The sequence below is a fragment of the Nipponia nippon genome, unplaced genomic scaffold (genome assembly GCF_047370975.1).
Source record: "Nipponia nippon isolate SJK-2023a ecotype South Korea unplaced genomic scaffold, ASM4737097v1 scaffold_15, whole genome shotgun sequence".
Classification (NCBI taxonomy): Eukaryota; Metazoa; Chordata; class Aves; order Pelecaniformes; family Threskiornithidae; genus Nipponia; species Nipponia nippon.
Genome location: NW_028262331.1, coordinates 3,632,492 through 3,654,797, shown reverse-complemented (window position 1 = coordinate 3,654,797; position 22,306 = coordinate 3,632,492). Strand labels below are relative to the sequence as shown.

The 22,306-nt window shown below is 51.0% G+C and overlaps 1 protein-coding gene across 5 annotated transcripts; it reads left to right on the top strand.

The window, feature by feature from the left end:
* The first annotated feature begins 867 nt into the window (after nt 1–867).
* Nucleotides 868–21,804, top strand: LAT2 (linker for activation of T cells family member 2). 5 transcript variants are annotated; one of them, XM_087751734.1, is made up of 13 exons: nt 868–896; nt 9,279–9,384; nt 10,120–10,159; nt 11,716–11,759; nt 12,621–12,675; nt 13,238–13,281; nt 13,866–13,904; nt 14,485–14,515; nt 14,668–14,723; nt 16,598–16,663; nt 17,481–17,549; nt 18,433–18,517; nt 20,946–21,804. In XM_087751734.1, exons 2-13 carry the CDS (start codon nt 9,297–9,299, stop codon nt 20,962–20,964), a joined length of 636 nt encoding a protein of 211 aa, XP_087607860.1. In that variant the 5' UTR covers nt 868–896; nt 9,279–9,296; the 3' UTR covers nt 20,965–21,804. The 5 variants fall into 5 exon arrangements, with proteins under 5 accessions (XP_087607860.1, XP_087607861.1, XP_087607863.1 ...); XM_087751735.1 differs by lacking the exon at nt 868–896 and adding an exon at nt 1,451–1,462; XM_087751733.1 differs by lacking the exon at nt 868–896 and adding an exon at nt 3,793–3,991.
* Nucleotides 21,805–22,306: the final 502 nt, after the last annotated feature.

Sequence of the window (22,306 nt, the reverse complement as noted above, 5' to 3'; positions counted from 1 at the left end):
CTCGCTTAAACCCGAAGCTTAGACGGGCACAAGAAACAGGAGATGGGGTCCTGGTCGCACGTGCGGTGTCACGGTGTGCGTGCGATGTCGCTGTTACTGGGTCTGAGATCATGTTCCTCATCTTGCTGTAGCTGTTTGGGTGACTAAATCTAAAGCATTTGATGGTTTCCTTTTCCATAGCTGCAACGTCTCTGTTACCTGACATTGCCTGCTCAACGGCAGGTTAATTTTAACATCAGCTCCCCTCATTTCTGTCCCCTTTGCAGCAAAGTGCGTCCGAGGGCTTTAAGGACCTTCAGCGCTGTTAGAGGAACGACCTGCTTACCTGTAAGCTCACAGATTCTTGTGCGAAGCTCTAGAGTATCCCCGGGTTGATGTTTGGCGTATGGTATTGCCGGGAACGCTGCCACCGCCTTTCCGCCCGGTGGGTTTCAGCCAGGCTAGCGTGCGGCACGGGAGGGATCCGCTTCCTACTATGAGATTGTTTTGTTCGTGTCACCGTGCTCCCAAGATCTGCCTCTTTCTTTTAAATAAACCAAAAATCACTAAGTACCTCTATAAACCCCTGCAAAATCTGTACTGTAATGAATCTGTATAATTTGTATTGCTGTATAAAAAAATCAAATAAAAGCATTTGAACCTTCTGGGGTTTTGTGTTCAAATTTAAGAATTACAGTGTCTACAAGGATGAACTGAGCAGGATAAGAATGGGAAGAAGCTTTATAGCGCCGTAGGGATGTACAGAATTAGTCTTTGCAAGCCTTCCTTGGCTAAATTTTTGTAAAGCACCCAGAAATCCTAGCTGTGAGCTGTCTTTCCACTGGGTGGTAGCAGCATGTATCTTCAGCTCTAACGGCATCTTCAGCTGTAACGGAGCCGCTTTCGGTTTCAGCTGGGTGAGATGGGGTTTGCAGTGGGGCGTGCAGCTGGGGCAGGGGAGGAGGTGGCACTTCCCCTTCAGCGGGGGAAACGCTCACGCAGCCACAGCCGAGAGGAAAGCCGTTTCTGGGTCTGTACAAAAAAGTGCGCGCACTACTTTAGCCTGTCAGAAAATTTCCTCCAAGACGTGGCTTTTGTTAAAGCTGCCGTGAAAATTTGGCAAAACAGATACTTAGTGGTTGGGATGAGGCCTGCTCATTCTGGTCCCGAAGCAAGGGGGATTGAATGCTGGTCTGCTGCAAAGTAGGCAACGCTTGGCTTTCAAAGCTCACGAGCTCTGGGAGAAAGCCCGTCCGAGCTCAGAAACCTTTCCTCAAAGCTTTCAGCACTGGGTGTGTTTCTGCAGAAAGGTCGGGTTTAGATGATGCATTGATTTCTAATCGTCGTTTCACTGAGAATTTCTGATCAGCGTTAGTCATAACACCTGGTTCAAGCAAAACCAGCTGGTCTTTGAGCAGACCCCACCTTTATCCGAAAGGATGTAAACTGCTCCCCAGGGCATTCAGTCTCCCAGCCCCAACAGGTAAGCTGGGGAGGGTGGAAGATGGAGTCTCATCACCTCTCTGGGCCCAAAGAGCTATTTCTACAGCTGGTTAGCTATAGAATCATAGAATTTTTAAAAGGGAAATTAAAAAAAAAAGAGGGTTTGGTTTGCTGGTAACACTGACTGAAGGAGTAGGTGCTATGTGATTGTTATGGGGGGAAAACAAAACCAAGCTGAAAGGGGCAAGCTTTGAAAAGGACGTGGAAAGGTGGAATTGTAATGTGGTATTTTACGTAATGTATCGCAGCAGATAAAAGCGTGATGCTCCTCTGTCTTTGCCCTTTTATCAGACCAGAAATGGTTTCTAGTAGCAGGTGTAGATGAGGCGCAGGGGTTCCAGGAAGGAGAGGGCAGACGTGGGATGGAGCCCGGTGTCCCAGGCTGGGTTTGGTGTCTGAGGGGTGGCTGTGCGGGTGTCCCAGAGGGGGCTCGGCCTGGCCTTGCGAAGAGCGAGCTCGTGGTTGTGTTAGTGGGTGCTCGGAGGGAGGGCTCTCACCCTGAACCCCTACATCGAGCTCTTTTCATGAGAAATACAAAGAAGGGAGATCGTATCTATACAGCGGTGTGTGTTACTGCAGTAATTACCTTCTAATTAAAGTTAGAAAGCAAGGTGGTTGGCCTCTCAAGAGGACCGATGGCTTCAAAGGGTATCGCTCTCCCCAAGAGCTGTTGTCACGCACGAGGGTCACCCTGCTGCTTTGCACCTCGGGCCCGGCAACAGCCTCTCCCCGCTCTGGAGAGGCTGGGCAGCCGCCTGTGTCGGTCCAGGAGCCCTTCGGGGACTGACACGAGGTGCCTTTGCTGCAGCCCGTGCCAACGGCGGCAACGTCCGTACCGCGGCGGTGAGTCATCTCTGAAGCCCTGAGACCTGTCGGAGAACCTGTAAGCAAATACATGGTGCATCTTCAGCAGTAGCTGTTCCTAATGAAATAGTTTTCTGATAAGAAAGACAAAGTGTAATTGGCTCCAGCATGTTCAGAGCATCAGTTCTGCTATAAAGAACTTGTTTGTAAAACTTCTGTTATCAGCTTATGTTTAAATATGTAAAAAACCTGCTAGAAAGCCTCTAATAAACTACTTCATAGCTAAGACCTCTGCTAGAAATGCCAATTCTGTAGCAACTGTTTTAGCAGTCAGAAACGCGTTTCACATTACATAGTATTCCTTATACAGAGGCCAGCCAAAACCCATACAAACAATTCAAAGCTGGATCTCTCTTCTAGTCTTTGATTCAGATTATACGTACTGATTTCAAGATAGGCTTCTGCACCCAGATTTCGTGTGGGAACGGCTCTGAAAGGTGCATGCAAGCAATGATTTTTGCACCTTGGGTTAGAATTGGAAGAGAGAAAGGCTAAGTGTATTTGCACGTACAGTGGTTAACTATCTTATCAAAGCCACGTTTCCTCTGAAAGCTTGATAGCGAAGTTCCCATCCCAGGGTTGCAAAAGTTGTAAGCAGTTGGCTATTTTATCATTTTTATGGTAGAAGAGCCACCTCCTATCATAGAGAGAGGGATGTAGATGACTGGTGGTGGTAGCTTGAGAGTGCCCTAGCTTAAATATAACGAAACTTCCCCTTACTGACTCACTTGCGTGGCTGTATGTAAGAGGGATACTCTAGAGCCTTAATGAGAGACAGCATGAAACATGGTTTTGTTTGCGGTTGTAAGCGTGTGCCCGGCTGGCTGTTGCACTCTCCGGTAGCTGCAACTCTGCAGGGCCGTTAGGTGCATGTGCAGGCTTTCCTATTCCTTGAGCAGGATACATATTTCATGTACCGGAATGGGGCTCTAAGCCAGCAGATAAATTCCTCATTATTCATAAACCTTCCTTACTCTATTTAAGCACAAAAAAAATTTAAGGAACTTTTTTTAAGAGTACAGTGAAGTTGTGTCTGATGTCTGCAAACTGCCAACACTGAAGCATAGGAAATAGTTTTATTCTTACAGCTCCAGACAGGAGCTCCAGGTTTGGCTGTTAGCAATGGCTATTTGCTGCCTCTGGGACACGATATCATCTTTTCTGTAAAAACTAAGGGAGGACTTGCTATTTACTTTATCTGCTCTGAGTTTTTCCAGGCAGCATCCGCCACTTCCAGCGTGCGGTGTTAAATCCTGCAAAGGTCCTTTGCTAAAAGGGAACGTTGAACTTTTTTGGGGCACCAGCCCCTTGTGAAGCTCAAGGGCTGCTTGGGAAGGGACCTTGGCGGCGTGCGTGGTTCCTCGCCACCCGAGCCTCTTCCTCTCCCCGCGGCAGATAAACCGAAGCGCTCCTGCGAGGGGCAGCCCGGGGTGGGTTTGCGCAAGCACCACCCGCGGGTCCATCTCACGAGCTGGCGAGGGGCTGACCGGCCGAGCGGCGGATGTTGGGGTTAGTGATTCAGATGATGACAGGAAACCAGCAACTGGCTAACGAGCCCCGGAGGAACCGGCTCCAGCGTCGGTGGCTGTGGCCGTGAGATGCAGGAGGAGATGGGACAGATGGGGGAGAGCAGCTGAGGCTGTGGGTAAGGTGGGAGAGGAGGGTGCCTGGGGGTGCGGGGGGTTTGTGTGAAGGCTTTGGGGGCAGGTGGGGTGTCCTGATGATTTCGGTGAGCTCAGATCCTAGGCTAGACCTCCGTGACCCTTTTAAAGAGGGTTCAAGGTCATCCCTGTAAAACCCCTATGCAAAGCATCATGCTGGATACTGCTTGCTGCTGCTCCTGGCCACCACCCGACAAGCTCCAAGGTAGGAAAATTACCAAATATCTCTTCTCAGCAGCACTTACGCCCCTCTGGACCCAAGGTGAGAGTCTGCCTCATACAACCTGGATTGCCTGTTTTATGATACTGTTCTTTACATCTCCCCACTCCATCTGCTGATGGCAGCATGGCTATTTTTTAATTACATTATTTCTGCATTCACATCTACTAAAATGTTCGGGAAGATTCAGACTGAGCTGAGCTGCCCTCGTCCTGTTCGCTCCTGCCCACAGCTTCTGGGACCGCTGCAGCCCACGATGTTTCCCCCTCCAAAGCCCCATCCTACCAAACAGCTGTCTTGAACTACGCTTTCTGGGTTTTCCATCGGTTTCGGGGCTGACTGGCATCGTGTATAGGAATGCATTTGTTTTACTGCATGTAAGTGCTTGAAATTCCTGATCCTAGGTGGAAAGAGCCTTGTCTTTGCTTCAGTTTTCTCTTGTGTTCAATGTTCAGTGTGATATGGGCCAAGAGGTAGGCACTTTAGCAAAATGGAATAATTATGGGATAATCTTGTGTGATATTGGCTCATATGCATTGCCATGGAGTAAATAGGAGTACATAGTTACATATGCACGGGTTGCCTATATCTGCAGTTCCCAACGTGGCGTCCCCCCGGACCCCGCAGCCGTGGCAAAGGGTGCTGCACGGCTTCCACGCTGCCTGAAACAGGGGAAGTTAAGGACAAATACAGATATTTCTGTGAATTACCTCCTTGTGCTGGCATGCGTGTCGTGACGAGGATTTTGCACTGTATTTTCCACCTGAGGTTTTAAAGCATTTTACAAAGTGATAATCTCTTAAAGTTGATTTATCAATTCTGATTTTCCCTCTTGTCCTAGCTTCTACCAAAATGCATCTACTGCTCCCCTGGCATAAAATAAAGCATGGTCTGCTTGAATAGCTGTACAGAACCAGACTTTATCTATACTGCAGCAGCTTTCCTAAGAAAACTTGCACTGGCATAAAATCTGGTGGGAAACGGGGTGTGCAGACCTCTGGGAAGGAGCTTTTCTGGAGGCTCAGCGCTGGTCATTGAAGTGGTTCCAACCACAGGAGTTTCCTTGGTCTGAGCGTTTAATTTCTAAATTGACGGGACTTTCTGCAGCAATCTGTGCAACGTAGACAAACAGAAAGTAGTGTTTCTTTTCTTAGAAATGCTAGAGACATTGAGTCAAGCTGAATATTGCATCTGTTCAACAAGTCCCTGTGCTAAATTTCATATGGCGAGGTTTTAAATAAACTCTCAGCTTTATATTTCATGCTGGTGACTCATCCAATCGGTCTGAATTAGCCTTAATTTATTGCAAACTGGCGCAGACCACAAAACTTTCTGGAAGAGAGAGGAGAATACTCTTATATTTGCCTTTTGGGCATTTTTTAACAAATAGGTTGAATACATGACCCAACCCAGCGGTTTCAGTCTTTACCTCGCAACATGAGCGCGGGGTGGGCTTGGTGGCCGCAAAGGGCTAAAGTGACTTTGTCAGAAATGCTCTTGCAGAAAAGCCGCCAGTTTTGCCGATGCCACATCAACACATTCCTCGCCCTCCTGGATTTTCAGCAAAAAGTATGTCTTAAGTACTCCAAAGGGTTTTTAAGTGAGCTTCTTGCCTCTTCTGCTACTGTTGGAAAGTTCTTCCAGACTTTCCATCCATTAGGAATTTTATTTCTAGCCTGTGTGTATCCAGCTTATACCCACTCCTCTTTTATAAGCCAGTGTTGTCTTATTTAAATCCAAACAGCTTTTCTCACTTCGGTGGATCTCTCTCGGACAGATTGACAATGAACGTCCGTGTACTCTCACTCTCCGCTTTAACAGACTTAAAAGCGAGAGACCTTTCACTCTTCCCTGATAAAGCAACCTCTCCTTCCCGTGGCTGTTTATAGCAAGCCCCGTTACTGGAGACTCACTATAACTTAGGTCTAGAAACCTTCTGTGCCAGCAGCCGGACTGACAAGACCTGGCACGTACAGACGAGATGATCTTTTGCAAGTTTGTTAATTCTTCCCATTTAAAAAAAAAAAAAAAACATTGTCTCTTTGATTGCTAAAAATATCTGATGCCATGAAAAGAGCAGCCCGGGTTTGCTTCCCCCTGGCAGGAGAGGCCCCGTGCTGTGGGGTGACGACTTTACCCAGCCTCCAGCGGGTTGCTCTCCCTGGAATCGCTTACCGGGAGCGGCGGCTCCCGAGGATTTCACGGGGCCGCGGTGCTTGGGCAGCGCTCGCTGCCGGAGGCATGCACCGTGGCCGCGCTGGCTTCGTCGTGCAAGGAGAAACTTCTGTCGGCAGAAAAAGGCAGAAAAACATATAAAAGCAGAACAGAGAAGTGTATAAAGGGAACAGGGTATTTTGCCGTGCTCTGAATTTTACTCCTGAAGAGCTGAAACGAAATGGGAACCTGTTTTCTCCCCCTGTTTGAATGCAGCATCTTGAAAGCAAGGCTGATCAGCAAGTTATTTACTCTGTGCGTCCTTCTGATATATCTGGAGCTCATCGCAGCCCTCAGTGGCTTGAGCCTATTTATTCTCCTCACCGTCTCCCCAAGGAGGAGAGCAGGGGAAGCAAGTTCAGCCTTCCAAATATTTTATTTATATCCCGCCAGCTGTGAGTAAGTGCCTCCAGCCTTCTGCTTGTCATAAATCTGTTCATCACCTCCTGCCGTCAGCTCCTTATGAGAGGAGGTTTTGTACCAACAGAAAGGATTTCCATGGACCTGAGTGTTTGGGAACATACATAATAACCTCTGGGCTGGTGCTGTGCTTGCGGCTGGGTGCCGGGATGGGGATGGGACGTGTGGCGCCCGTTCAGCAGCCCCTGCGAATACCCACCTTTCATGTTCCTGGCGAGCGAGGGGCTCGGGAGCAGCCCGGTTTGCTGTGTCACTGCCCCGCTGCAGAGATAAAACCGGCTCTAGACAGGAGATGGTGGCCTGTCCTACAACGGTGTAAACTAGGTCAGTGTTGTCGGGTGCCTCGGCTCTGCCTTGCCCTTACTTTAAAAAGGGGCGGGGGGAGAGAGAAAAAGAAAAAAACAAAACCCAAACAATAACCAAAAAACCCTCTCAAGCAAACCAGCAGTGTTACAGCCCTTTGTATAATGAATTTTGGTCACCGGCATTGGGTCAATGTCCCTTAGCTGCCTCTTGCAGATGCTTTAGGGATGATCCACAGCTCATGGTTTCCAGGGGGGATGTTGAGCCAAGGAAAAACGATGTGAGAAACCACATGGTTTTGACCAGGCTCTGTCCCTGATGTGCTGGCTGCAGCTGGGGGTGCTGGTCCTGCACCTCCAGGGTGGGTGCTGGGCGCACCATTGATTTAAAACAACTCATCCCAGCTTCTTCGGAAAGTGCTGCAAGAAACTGCAGGGAAAGGTCCCCGGGGGGTCTGTAAAGAGGGAAGCCACGGTGGAGCGAGTGCTGGGAGCTGCCGTGGCCTCGCGAGTCTGGGTGACCTTGAAGGGAGTAGAATAAACCCAGTTTGCTCACAAGCAGAGAGGACGGTCTCAAAGCCAAGTCATCATCCTGCTTGATTTAGGGGCTTTTGGGCAGTCGGGCCGTGTCTGGGCACCGCTGAGAGGATGCTGACGCCGAACCCCGGGCAGCCCATCCCATCCTTCAGCGGTCGCTCCCTCCTGGCCAGGGCAGAGCAATGCTGTGCTCGAGGGGCTGTCCGGAGCAAAAATAGGGGCTGTGTCTTTCCTTTCCTTCCCCTGCCCCACAATCATTTACACCGTGCCCTGGTAATTAGGACATCGGTGTAGGACTGGGAGTTCAGTGCCAAACCAGACCGCAAACCTCCCACCAGCATCCTCGGCCGCACGGGCAGGAGGATGCTCGCTCGGCACCGAGAGGCTGGGCTGCTGCAAGGACGTCTCTGGGTTTTCTCCCACGTGAACAGGCTGGCGGTGCGGCTTGCAGTTTGGGCAGTGAAACGTTATTTATTCTGCTTTACACAAGTGGAGGCAGAAGGTGCTGAGCGGGGCAGAACCAAGCTGCTGTTTTCTATCATCTGTTATTGATATTTGTTTAATTATTTTTAATTATTTTAATTTTTATATCTATATTTCCCCCTATATATATATATTTCCTCCCCCATCCACAGTGGCTATACCGATGCAATACAGGCTTAAGTTGTAATAAGGGAGATTCAAGTTAGGCAGTGGGAAAGCTTCCTCCCAGGCAGAGCAATGATGTTCTGGCCTTTGGCAAGTTGAAGTGTCTCCATCCCTAGGGGCCGAAGAAGTTTATTAAAAACAAAAATAAATTAAAATAATCGGTAAGTAAAGAAAATCTGGCCCTGGAGAATAGGAATGGGCTAAACAATCCGTCCCAGTCCCAGCAGGCTGTTTTCTGTGATATTTATAGGATGTTTTGTATTTTAAAGGAAGAAATTGAAGCCAAATCACGCTGATTATTACAAAATGTTAGCTGCTGTTTGTGGAAGAGCCTGTCAGGGAGAGGAGGGGAAGAGCCGGTGTCTGAGCCAGCTCAACACAGAAAAAAGCATGGGGAATTTTACATTTAAAGTAATTCTGCGCTGCAGGGAAAGAGCCAGAGCGCCTTGTACAAAGGTCTTGGCAGCTTTGAGTGTTTTCAAGTGCCTCCCTTTTTGCCCTGTCTTCTAGATATTAAAAAACAGTATCTGCTGACAGTGTTTGATGGTGGCAACGTGGGTTATGGGATTAGGAATGAGTAAATCCAAGTGGGTTTTTCCTCTTTGCTGGTGTCCTGAGGGAAACCCCATGAACCTCTTCTTCCAGAGCCAAACCCCCATTTCACCGCAGGGGATGCACTCGGGTCTTACTGGAGTGGAAAGTGTGTGGGCAGCCGCTTGGACCGGAGCAGGGTGGGAAGGGTATTTCCTCTGCCGCCCCGTGGTAATATAACCCTAAAGTCTCTTCTGGATCCTCAGCAAACGCCCGGCTCTTTGCGGGTGTGAAGGCAGACAGCACGTGGCTCTTCGGGGGGTAAAAGCTTTCCGAGCAGTGGCCGCGCAGCCCCATGTGCCCCAATGCTCACAGGTTCCCCTCGCCGCTGTGTTTCAGGCTGGATGCAGCCGGGCCATGGTGCAGCTGGAGCTGCTGTGGGCGGCCGCCGCGCTGATGCTGCTTGGAGCTGCCGTCAGCCTCTGCGTCAAGTGCCAGCTCTCCGGTAAGGTCCTGCCCGCGTGCTTCGGGGTCCTGCCCGTGGCCCCAGGCTGGGCTGGGGGGTCACGCCGGGCAGACCCTTTCCTTTTGGGGTGTCCCCCCTTGGGTGGATTCGGTCCTGCTCAGCCATGTGCTGGCCTGGGCAGCTTTGCCCTCGTGGGGATGCTCCTAGCTTGAGCTGGGAAGGGTCTCTGCTGGTGGCCAGAAAGCAGCTGGGGGGGAAGGACCTCCCCGACCCTGGGGTGGGTGCGACGCCGTGGGCTGCAGACCCTTCTCCACGGACACCGTGGTGGGTGGCTTTGGGCCACCCCGCATAGGACGACCATGTCCAGGTGCACAAATCCTGCGGGGCTCTGGGGCAGGCGGGCAGGAGGAGGGCAGGCACGGAAGGACAGGTTGTCTTCGTATACACATTAAGTACAAAGTGAGCAGGGTGAGCCCCCCGGCAGGGGGTCGGGCCCACCTCTCAGTGCTGGGTGGGTTTTACCGGGAGGGGCTGCGGGGTGGGGTTTTGGGGACAGGGATGGCTTGCTTGCTTTGATGCCTGAGACAAGTACAACACTTTAGACGCGGTTTAAAAAAAATAAATCAAAACACAGTCACAACTGCGGCTCACTGCCTCTGCTGTCCTCTCGTGCTCCTGGTTGAAGAAGTTTTGTGAATGTGTTTTATTGGTCTTTCTGATCTTTAACTCCCAAATCATCCTTTTCTAAGAGGTTTTTTTTTCCTTGTCTTCCAGCTACCAAGCGAGAGAAGCAGCCGAGCGAGCGGAGGAGCCCGTAAGTTGCCTTTCACAATCGTGCTTCTCCCCGAGGCAGCTCGCCTGGGGTGAGACCCTGGCCAGAGCCAGACCCGCGCCGTGCCTCACAGCTGAAATCTGGATTTATATAAAACAAAATAACATAATCCCAGAACGGGGCATGCAGGGCGACGTGCCCCAGCCCAGGGAGCTGCTGAAGGGGTAATGCCTTTACCAAGAATAATCCAAAATGAAACTGAAGCTCTGACTGTGATGCCTGTGAGTCATTAACTAGTTGGAAAAAGGTCTGGGAGAGTTGGAAGGGCAAGTCCTTATCCTGTCCCGTCGTGCCCCGAGATGAGGTAGAGAGGTTGGTAACTTCATAAACAAGCCCCTGCCCTTGGCCGGTGCTGGTGGGACCCTGTGCCAGAGCAACCACCGACCTGCAGCATAAGCAACGAAGGAAATGCATCGTACACACACGCACCCCCCCCCTTATTTCCTTCAGCAACAGACAAACCACAGCTCAATGATATAAATAAGAAAAAAAAAAAAAAAGCTGGCTTGTAACCTTTGATAGAGGAGCAAACGTGGTGCAAAGGGGCTCAGCGAAGGCCTCTGTGGGGCTGGGGTGTTTGCTTCTGCTCCGCTTGCCCGGGACTGGGGGAAAGGCTTCGGTGTGGTCCGTCGGAGGCTGATGGAAAAGCCAGCGCAGGCTCCGTCCCCTGCAGGCTCGTACTGAATCGTTCCGATTTCTTGAAATTTATACCTGGATTAGCTGGTTTGACTTCAGACTCTTGGTATTGTGTGCTCTTTTTAAGGATCTGTTTTGGGTTAGTTAGGGCTTTTTGCATGCAAAGTGGTTTAACTGTGTATGTTTGCAGACTTTGCAATGAGGTCCTTTGCCCGGCACCTCATCTCCCCGCCAGCCCTGTGCTGCGAATACCGGCTTGGGATGGGGGTGACCCGAATGAAAGGAGGGGGGTGGAAAGGGAGACTTTCAGGGTCCCAAAATTGGAGTTAATAAGAGCCTGTATGCACTTGTGGATGAAGAGTCATTGAATCCTCTTGTGCTCTGAGAGCAGCTCTCCCGTTAACTAAAAAGTAAAGAGGTTATTGGGCATGTAGGTTATTTTTATCGTTGATCACATATGTTTTTCAGGTTGATGTTAAGGGATGTTGGGAAGGGCAGGGACAGCAGCTGAGGTGAAGCAGTGGGGTTTGAAGCCGTTTCACGGGTGAACACCCAGCTTTTCCTGGGTGAAAATGCTCTTCTGGCCTTAACTGGTACATAAAGTGTCAGAGTAGGAATTATCCTAAACAATGTTTTCCTCATCCCTGGGTCCTTCCCTTAGCTGGTGTTGGCTGCTCTGCCGGTGGTCCATAAGCACATCTTGACTTTAAAGGGTGAAAGAGGAGTCCGGGAAGCTGCTCCCGGCTCACGTGGGTCCCGCATGGCACGCTGAGCGATGCACCGCGGCGTTCCACCCAGCCCAGCGTGGGGGCTGTGCTCTCTTAACAGGGAGGTCTCTTGCATCAGCTTTCCTTGGCATAGACCCCAAAATTCAGCTGAGGTTAGACCTCTGTTTTTTCCAGGCTCGAAAGCCAGCAGAGGTTTGAGGTGATTCGATCCCATTCCAGTGAGTATGAACATTGCACGGGGCTCCTGTGTTGCGGGGTGGGGGTCCTGCATGCACAGAATGGGGGGAAAGTAAAAATAAAAGGGTCACCTTGAAGCCGGGCGGTGAATTGATATTAGACCGAGATTGTCAAAGCCACCTTAGGTGCTTCTAGTGATGTGAACTCTGAGCTCTAGGAAAAAAATCTCCCTTCGCATTGAAAATAAATCACCCAAGCAATGTCACTGAAATGCAATGCCTTATTAACTCGGGCTTCTTCAAACCGCTCTGTTTGCCCTGTGAAAACACAGTGTGGGTGAACTCGAATCGACAGGAGTGACTCATTTATCATCACCCCCTTACTGCTTCCTGCAGCAAGCTGGGTTAGGCGCTGACCTTTTGATTTTTATCCTGAAACGAGTTGCTGACAGGGTCTGTATTAAATGTCACTGCCTGCAGATGGGCTCTGTGGGGCTGCTCCTTTCCCTGGGACCTTGCTGGGTCTGAGCCCCACAAACCCCCTACGAGTCCTTGCTTCAGCCCAGCCCGACCAAAGCTTATGACCTACGGGTGCTGAGTGTGGGGAAGGCCCCCAAATGAAGCGGGTTTGGGGGAGAATAGGCAATAAGGCAGCGGTTGGGACCGTAGTTTCCTCCGACGCGTGTTTGCTAGCTCTGCATCTGCACAGACACCAGCTCTTTCTCTGTTTGCTTCCCATTTTGGCCACTATGTACTTTCAAGGAACGATTTGGAAGCTCTTTTGGGATGCATTAGAAAAATGCTTGTCAGTACCGGCAAGTCCTCTCTGTTGGATGCTCTGTGCTCATTGAAATATCTGCTGCTGCCATAATAAATAACATCTTGTTTTGTTCTTGGTGCTAGCTACAACCCGAAGGCTGGAACAAATTAAGCAACCTGAAAACTTATCAGTAGCAAGGTAGGTAAAAAAAAAACCAAACCAAAAACTAGCTATAGAGCCCAGGTTGGATGAACTTCACCCAACATATGTGAACATTCAGGACTTGGGGTTGGGTTATGGACCCTATAGATGGGGCTTGAGCTATACTTAATTTATTAATGCTCAATAGCGGGTTTAGACTTTTTCTGGATTTTCTTCAGTCTGACTGTGTTCTACTGGCAACCATTTAAATCAAACCCAAGGAAATGAGCTGTGGCTGTCCGTAATCGGTACATCATGAAAAAGAAATGACCATTCTTTACTTAGAAGCAGTTTGAGACGAGAAATCCCCTTCTCCCCGTCACCAAAACCCCCAAGAACTACACAGCTGCAATAACTCTGCTGCAATATTCAGGCATAGCTATTCCCATCTTGGGATTTGACCCCAAACTCTTCATTTCCCATTGCCTGATATGTTGCCTGTATAAACTCACAGGGAGGTTCCACGGATGGTCCTTCTGGCTTAGTCACTGCTGTGGTTTGTAACCCCTGGTACAGTTTTCTCAGACCTGGGATTTTAGCTCCCTTTTCTGTCTTTCAGGAAAACCACCAAGGAGCTCGGCACCTCCCGCCGTGCTGGATACGGTGAGCATCTCCCCCGGGACAGGCACCGGTTCAATGCTCTCCCCATCCACATGGCCGCGGGGGAAGCACCTCCTGTGAAATTCATAAATGGGGATGTTGCAAATCTCAGCTCGTTTGTGTAGGTGCCGGCTGGGAACTCCCACTGGTTTTGGGAAGAGGGAGCCTCTGAGAGGCTGGTTACTCACTGCCGGGACCCCGGGCAGGGCACGGGGGCGGTTTATCCTGGAAACAAGCTGGGTGATGATAAAATTAGCACCTACCCATGACGCTTTTGTGGCTGGTCTGCACAGTGATACTTAATAAGAACTAGCCTGGGTCTGAGTTTAAAATCTAGTCCTCATCCTGCTATGGCTGACCAGTCCTGGCTAGAGCCATGGGGCCAGGTTATTTAAAATATCACCCCTGGCTGTCCCAACACCTCTGCCCTGGGGCGTCCAACCTTGCAGCGTGTCCCCCGGCCCCGAGTGAGGAGCTGAGCGGGGGTCAGAGCTGCTGATGCCCCAACGCTCGCTGGCTCCATCACCGAACGGTTCCCATCGCTCAGCCTGAGCCCGAGCGTAACGTGTCCCTCCGCTTTTCCCCAGGGAGCGGGACCGAGTCCAGGTATCAGAATTTCCTGACAGGTAAATGCTGCAGCCGCACGTCCAGGGGTGTGGGGAGGGAAGGCTGCCGAGGCGATGAGAGGTAACCGGGATGAGAGCCGGCAGGGAGCACGCAGGCAGCCGGCACTGCAGCTGGCGGAGCTCTGGCTTGGTTAATTTAGCGATTGCTTTGTAAGACACACGCTGATCTGATTAACGGCCAGAGTGGAGGGGGACGGGATGCTCGCAAACCCCCACTCCCTCCCGGGGCAGCATGAGCTGGTGCTTGCCCTAAGAGGATTATTGGTGTGTCGAGCTGCGTTCTGCTTTCCCAAATGCGGGGGGATGTTCCTGATCTCCCTGCCAGCTGGCAGGATCTGTCCACGAGAAGTGGTGAGCCCTGGTTTTCTCAGGGCCTGGGGTAGATTGGGGCTGCCTCCCCCTGCTCCAGCTTCCTGGCTCTGCTTGTGGACGAGCTTCAGGGCCGTGCCGGGGATTTCTGGCTGCTGGGAACATCTGCTATAGCTGCACCTGGGAAATTCGTCCCTCTGTGCTTTGGGACGGGCAGTTTGAGTTTATACAATGGTACGACGTGCTGATGGCAAACCCTTTGTGCTTGCAGAGGAGTGCCTGCGAGGGGACACTGCCTACGTGTAAGTAGCTGGCTGCTGCCCGCCAGCGCGATCGAGCGGAGCCATACTGGTCCCAGTGCGGTTGTGCGCTCCCAACTCTCCTGTAGCTCAGGCTGGGACGCCCGCGGGCTGCCCTGGGCAGGAGGAGCTAATGGCGGCTGCTCTTCTTGCAGGGAGCCCGTATCTCTGGATTACTACAACTGTACCCAGTTCTTCACACCACCCAACGGTAAGGTCTCCATGCAAGCAAGATGGGTTTCTTCTCAAGCCGCCAGCCTGGCTGTCCTGTGGCTCCAGGGAGCCTGCGAGACTTTTCTCACCTAGGACGTGCGTTATTGCCCTACGGCCTGAAGCAAGCGTGGGTCCAGGAGACACGTTCGTTAAGGGCTGTAGCGGAGCCGTGGGGCATGAGGGATGCCCGAGCCCCGATCAGTCCATCCATTTGTTATAAACAGGACAGCCCAAACGCATCCACGGCTCCCATTGCACAAAACGCTTTGTTCTCACCCTGTTTCATCTCTGGGCAGCAGCAAATTATCCATCGCTTTAGGAGTGTTTGGGGTAACGAGGCCATTTTCCTGTTCGTAGCTCGGTCTGGTTTGGGTGAGCGGAGGCTGCAGCCCCTCGGGGTCCTGCCCAGACGTGCGGGAAAGGGCACGTCCTTGTCCAGAAGCTTTTTGCCAGATGGAGGCCATCAAATATTTTATATGCTTGGTTCATGAGGCTAGCGAATGAAGGTGGGATGAAACGCATCGCTCCATTCAAACACATCTTTTCAAGGCAAATATTGCATCTATGGAATGTTTTCACTTCCCTGGGTATTCAGCGCTTCTCTGCGTTCAGGCATCAATCGATTTTTATCTAAAATGAATTTCAAAACATGAATACTATTTTTTATTTAAAGAGACTGGAGGGAAGAAAAAAAATACTTTAAAAAAAAGGAAAAAATATCTTGTTTAGAAAAAAAAATTAACTTATTAAAAGAAAGGAGAAAAAAAAAAGGGGAGAAAGAGAAACCTGAATGTATTACCGTGAATGTTTTTGTATCCTTTGTTAGTTTTAATACTTTTGCAGTGGCTGAGGACTACCTAAAGGTAGTGTCAGTGTGTAGCTGTTGCGGAGCTGCTCTGAATGGCTCGCCTGGCTATCGCCTTCCCCTCCTGCCCCAGATGGCTTTGGGCAGCGGAGCCCTCGCCGGTGCGGGGCTGCTGTCCTGGCTGAGCTCGGCGCTTCCCCCCTTCACCTTTGGCGAAGCGCGGAGGGTCGTGGGGTGGGCAGCAGCGGTGCTTACGCTGTCTGCAAATTCTTCCTGCTTAGACGCAGTGACCACACTAACTGTCGGGTGTCAGTGGTGTTTTCAGCATTGGTGAATGCAAGTTTTGAGGTTAGCAATACAGGGACTCGCGTCGTTCAGCTGCTCAGGGGCCCGTTCGGAGAGCTGAAATAACCAGCAGCAGAACAAAGAGCTTGTTTTGGTTTTTTTTTTTTAATTCTTTTAAGCAGATTTTGGTTCTAGATGCTAATAGATTTGTGTACTGGGCTCAGACAGATGTTGTGCTTGGAATGGGGCTCAGTTCCTTCCCAGAAATTGAGAATAAGCCCAAGAAGACACTGCAGTCACAAGCTTAATGCTCAGTGGGAAGGAATACCCTCTCCCAACTGCTACCTTGGGCTGGGTGCCTGGGGATTCGCCCCTTGCCGGAGCCAGCCCTCCCCCTGTTCACCTTAGGGGCTGCTGTAGGACCAGTAATTATGCTGATTGGTATTTATTTCTGTCTGTAAGAAAAGTCACGAGGCCTCGAGACTGGCTTTGGCCGCTCGCCCTCGGGTGGCTCAGAAGCGGTGCTGTGGCTGGAGAGGCTCGGCCGGTGCTCCACAGCGTCGGTGGTGATGGTGCTGCCGTGGGGCGGTGATCGCCCAGTTCAGCTGCACTGGGGATGCCCCAGCCCCGGGTCAGTGCAGGCTGTCATGAAGACTAATGATTATTTAGCTAATGTGTGTTTAGTTGTGGGAAACAGCCCTCTCCTGCAGGTGCTGAGGGATCTTCCCAGATCACCTACGCTTCCTTAACCGCTTTGTCCCCCTCTTTCTTGTTTCTGCCAGAGAAAGAGGAGGATTCCTATTCCTATCAAAATGTCGTCATTGGAGTGTCCCATGGCTGTGATCCGGGTAGGTGTGTGGCTCTCATGGTTTGTGTGTGTTGTACGAAGGAATCTTGGAAGCGCAGAGAGGGACAGCGACCTGCCCAGCTGAGGGAAAACCCCCTTGTTCGCAGGCTCAGCTCTTCCGATCGGCTCCATGCTGGTGGAGCCGGGGTGCAGGGGCTGCTGCAGGCGCAGAGCAGACCTGGAGCGTTTCCCCTTTCTGCAGGAAAATGCACATGGTGATACCTTACTGGCCGAGAGCTCACCTCCGAGCTGATCCCTTTGACTTGGAGGTCTCTGCAGCCGTTCAGGAGCTTTGGGGTCTGCATGGCTTCTCTAGGTCTTTCAGTGTAGTTGCAGCCAAGACTGATCATGGTTCGAGCCCCCAGCTCAGGTTTTGCACCACGTCCAGCCCAAGAAGGCTGAGTGAGCTGCTGGAGGATGGCGTTGCACCACAGTCTGTGCTTAAGGGTTTCCACCTTCTGTCCTGGGATGTTGCAATCAAAATAGGAAGTCAAGCTGGTTTCCTTCAGCAAATTAACACACCGCTTTCTGCACTGCTAGAGCCTGCCCTGCTCCTGCCTGGCTTTGTACAGTGTGATTAGAGGAGGCAGGAGCAGCGGGGACCAGTCTGATCCCCATCCGTGCCCGCCGATGTCCAGGCGCGTGGTCAGGGCTGGAAAAGCGATGAGGCAGCATCAGCAGACCTGCGGCAGGACGGCAGCCGCCCGGCTGGAAACTCAGCCACGTGCATGGGGCAGTTGGGGTAGGAGGGGGGTTTCACAAAGGTCCATTTTTAGTCCACTTGCTGTTCAGCATCATCCTGTCCAAACTCTTCTTAGTCACAGATGACTCTGTAGACTATGAGAACAGCGCGGCGATACACACATGGAAACTCCAGCAAGCAGAAGGTACGTTCTCAGCAATTGTTTCCTATTTAGGGATGGGGCTCATGGGCAGGGCGCCCGTCATGCTAGACCAGTATGGACTGCCCTCAGGGTAATGCAGCCATCACCCCCATCTTGAGGTTTTTTTTTTTTTTTTTTCTCCAATCATCCATGATAAACATCTAAGGCAATGTCCAAATTGTTACACGCACTTGTAATTAAACGTCGCTGTGATGGGACGTGGTGTTTCAGGTACTCAAAAGGCCCCCATGCAGGTGGCTGTCCCTAAACCCTGACCACGAGATGCTACAGAAGAATGTCGCTCTTCGTGTCTTATATCCTCTTACATTTTGAAGTTGCCCTGGTGCAAGCTTAGCCTTGTAATCCCCTCCGACAAAGAAACGTGCAGCACGCACATCCAGTGGGTCAGCCCGCGACTCTCCTGCAGTAATTGGGGGTGCATATTTCTTAAGCTGACCTTTAAACAGCAGTTTAATCTAATGTGTGGCTTCCTGTGCAGCGTAGGGGGTAATCTGGCCTGGGAGATAGTGGTGAATGTACACACATGTATTTGAGAGCTTTCTGTCTCTGGTGTGGAAGCTGCCTAAGCAAACTGATTCTTCTTATCCTGTTTGCATACACTCTAGATTAAATTTAAGTCGGTCTCTTTTGGCTCTGAAAAGCTGTCCCTGCTCGCTGCTTGCAGAGCATTTGCAAATTTGCTGTGGCCATTTTAAAGCCCCTTCAAGGAGACCTTGAGACTGTGACCTGAGGTTTCTTAGCCCAGGCACAAAAATGTGTCGGCACCAAAGGCTAGCTATTGGCAGGACGCACAGTGTGTCTATGGTGTGCATGTGTTTTTAGATCAACCCGCTTACTGATCGATGCTTCCCATCCTCGCTCACAGCTCTGCAGACAGAAAGCCCAGATGATGAGCCAGACTACATCAACACGGCCCCTGCATCAGGCCCTGCCCCTCTGCCAAAGCAAAGGTAAGAAGAGAGCAAATGGTTGATGTATTTATTTAGAGGTGGGAGGATTGTGTCTATGCCAAAGAGAGCTTGGCTGGAGCTTCGCCCCTTGCCGGCGGGGCCAGCCGGTGCCCCGCAGCCCACGCGCGCAGTGCAGAGAGCAGGGCAGCCTGCTCTGTGCCGTACCACGTCTCTGGCTGATGCCAAGCCGACTAACGCCGACTGTGGAGACAAATTTGTCCAAGTCCGTGTCCCAGCGCTGCCCTCCTCCAACAGGAACTCAAAACCGCTTCAGAGCGGCTTCGGGCGGCGCTGCTGTGTGCTGCAGGCAGGAACCCCCAAAACCCCTCCGGTCTGTGCAGCCCGGAGGCTGAGCAGCGTAAGGGATTCCCTGGGCTCAGCTGAGCCCTGCCTGCTGGGCTAAGACCACATATCCTGCCCCGCTATCAGCAGCAACCTGATGCTGATGATAAAGAATTACTTAAGGCAGCTGAAGTAAAAACCATCTGCGGAGAGCTGCAGGAAGATTGCATGACACTGAATGAGCGGGTGATATAGCACGGTGTCAGTAAACGCATGGTAATGTATGGAAGAAAAGCAGCCCCAGATATACCAAGCACAGGGACAGGTTCTGCATTAGCTGTTATGGCTCAAAATGGGCTCTCGGAGGCCTTGCAGAGCCTCTTCTCAGCAGACAAGTGTATGTGATCGCTGGGAAATGGAAAGAGGAAAACAAACCACTGCTGTGCTAGCGTATAGATCTGTCGTGTCTCTACGTGCTGGTTAGAGCACGTAGTGCTGGTCACCCTGCTCCAGACTGGACTAGGACTCCAGCTGGGAGAGGGACTGGGACCAGTATTGCTTTCCTTGTGGGGTTTTTACTCTCTGAGCACCTGCAGAGACCCAGAGGGATCGTCCTTTTGCCACATGCTTGCAGCTCCAGTTACAGGGTTTTACAGTCCCCAAACTGTGGGCACCGGCAGTGGGCAGCCCCTAAAATCTGATCTTTCTGAAGCCGTGCAAAGCATTTAAGATTTGTCCCCACCACATAAAGCACAGTCACCCTGTCCTCCATGTTACAGCGTTTGCTTTGAACTTCAGCAGCCCATCCCAGCAGCGTTAGCTTTTATTCACAAAGATTGTGCTGGAGGGGAAGCTGCACCAAAGGCAGGCTGCATTTTTTGGTCAAGGATTCAGTGTGTATCACTCGTGGCACACAAGTCGCTTCCCACCGGCACACGCGTGTGGTCTGGCTGGCAGCAAACACAGCTCAGCCTGGTGAATGCCTCTTCACCTGCCCACGGGCACCCGCTGCTCCCCACGGCCCGACTCCAGCCTCCGCCGGGATGCAGCCGAACGTGGGAGCCCCGGCCCGAGAAACCTGCCACAGCGGTACCTCGCTGCCAGGCATCTCTCTTTGCTTGAGCTGGAGCAAACCAAGAGAATATTATAAAAATGGACTGTTTCAGTTGGGGTTGCAGAGAAACTTGCTTTTTTGCAGAGAAACTTCTTTTCAGAAGGTGTTTATAGAACAGCCAGGCATTGTGTTGGCTAAGCATCTGGAGGAAGGAAGTCAGATTATCCATCAAAAAGTGAAAAGTGCTATAATGGTAACTCTTATGAGCAATTCTGCGTTTATTCCTCTTCCACAGAGCAATTTCGAGGAGGAGGGGAGTACGTTTCTGCGTGAGTCACAGCGTGGCCCTGCTCTTTGCTCTGATAGTGGCTCCATGGCACTGGGCACACCAGACTGCTCCGTTCGCCATTTGTAATGGGGAGGGTGCCCACAACCTTCGGAGCTGTGAGAGGAACAATCAGGGCTGATAGATGCCAAAAATGTTTAGCAAAGCTGCTGTAATGACTGCGCCAGATTTGGTGGAGAGCAATGACCAAAGCAGCACAGGGGGCTACCATAAATCCACCCCCCAAAGTGATAAAGGATGCTGGGAAGGTAGAAGAGGAATAGCTGTCCTGCGAGGCGCTGGTGATAGAGATTTTCTGGGAAAACCTGCAGTCATAAGCCCTAGCAAAATGCTGTCATGGCTGTAGTGTAAATAGCTTCTGGCAGCTCTGTAAGTAAACTAAAATTGCCAATGACCCATTATATATATATGCCCCAAATTGCCAATGACCATTATAATGATGCCTCTGTTACAGCCTTTGCTAGCAGAGTAATGCTAGAAAATCCCCATGTCCAACCAACCAGTGCCAGCACAAGCTCTCCACCAAGGGAGGGTGAAGTTGGGCTGCTGGCACCTTTGTGCCCTCTGCTCAGGGATCGTCGTCTGGGAGCACGGCTGGGGCTTCTGCTTAGGTGTGGGACATCTTGTAGTGTACCTCACTACTTGTCCCTGGGAAGAAAATGTAACAGGCAGCAGAGTTAAGAAGTTGAAAGCAGGGATTAACAGTCAGCGGACTTACTTACTATTTTTTCCCCTCTTATTTCAAGTGTTCTGCGTAAAGTCTGAAGAAGTCCTTTGCTGAGCTGTAAGAGCGCACCCGGCGAGCACGCACACAGGGAGAGGGGAGATTTCGATCCCTCAGAGAAATCTCTTCTCCAAACTGTGCCCAAGATCATGTAGAAGGGGTGCCGCTGAAAGGAAGAAATGCTCCACTTGAAGTCCCGTAGAAGTCCAACTGCAAACCTGCAACTGGAGAAAGCACTCTGCCCAGCAGCGACCACGGGCAAGCCAAGAGCTCGTTACCCCATCTCGTTTCCCTGCACGTCTGCTCGAGGGAGGATGGCCAGTCTGTGCAATGTTTTCTCCTGTCAAGCATGAAATTAATCTTTAAATTGCTGAGCAGTAACGCAGCCAGCTACTTAATTTGTCAGGGTGACTCACGCACGATAGTATTAAGACATAGGGATTATGCCCTGATTTAGTTTCTCTGCTCTCCTGCAGAAGTGGTTTCCTACAAGACAGGAACTGGCAAGGCAGAGGTTGCTTTCTCAACAGCAGCAGTTCTCTCGAGCTAAATGAGATACCAACCTGTTCACGAAAGCTAAGGACTAAAGAGGATTAAATCCCTGCCTTCTCCACAGCTTGTAATTCACGGTATCTCTCTGTGGCAGTTTTCCTTGGGTTTCGGTAGCCGTTTTATAATGATACAAAGACCCTGCAACAACTGAGAAGGTCTGAGCCACAGCTGCCAGCCTCAAAACTGCACCAGTCTTTTGGTATTGCCGTAGGGAACATCAGCCCTGAAACGTAACCCTTGTTTCTTGAGCCCTGATGCACAGATTTGGCACCGTTGTACCCCTTATTTATTAAAATTGAAAAGCCTCCAAAGAAAACGTGGTGGTTTTTTACGGTTTGCTATGATGCAGATGTTGTCTGCATGGTTGGGTGAGACAGACTGAGATGCGAGCACGGGAGATGACATGGAATGGTGTGTGGGATCTGATGGGGAGAAAACGTAGCTCCTTAAAGCCTTCTTCCTCAAAATCAGCTCAGAAAACGGTGCTTCAAGAAGGGACGCAGCCCATACTCACGTCTCTGGGACTGGTAAGAGTGAGCGGAGAAGTGGAGCTAAGGACGAGCGAGCCCTGGCGCGGGAGAAGGCGATGTCAGGTGCTTTCTCCTGCAAATGACTTGGCTGTATTTTTAGCAGAATTGCTGGGACCGTGGGGGGCCACTGTTCATGTAGCTGAAACAGAGTGGTTTGGAGTGTGGCTTAGATTTACTTGTAACTCCTACAAATGCCTTTATTCCTGCTTCCACAGGACTTTTACAACAGGGAAAATCTAGTGCACTTCAGGGATGTATACACGCGCAGTCAGCTACAGCCTGGTTTTCTGCTTACACCCTC

Excerpts from the sequence above, each read along its gene's own strand:
- LAT2 (XM_087751734.1), top strand. The coding sequence starts at position 9,297 with ATGGTGCAGCTGGAGCTGCTGTGGGCGGCCGCCGCGCTGATGCTGCTT. Across the intron at positions 9,385-10,119 it reads CGTCAAGTGCCAGCTCTCCG|CTACCAAGCGAGAGAAGCAG; the intron begins GTAAGGTCCTGC and ends CTTGTCTTCCAG. Across the intron at positions 14,516-14,667 it reads CGAGGGGACACTGCCTACGT|GGAGCCCGTATCTCTGGATT; the intron begins GTAAGTAGCTGG and ends CTCTTCTTGCAG.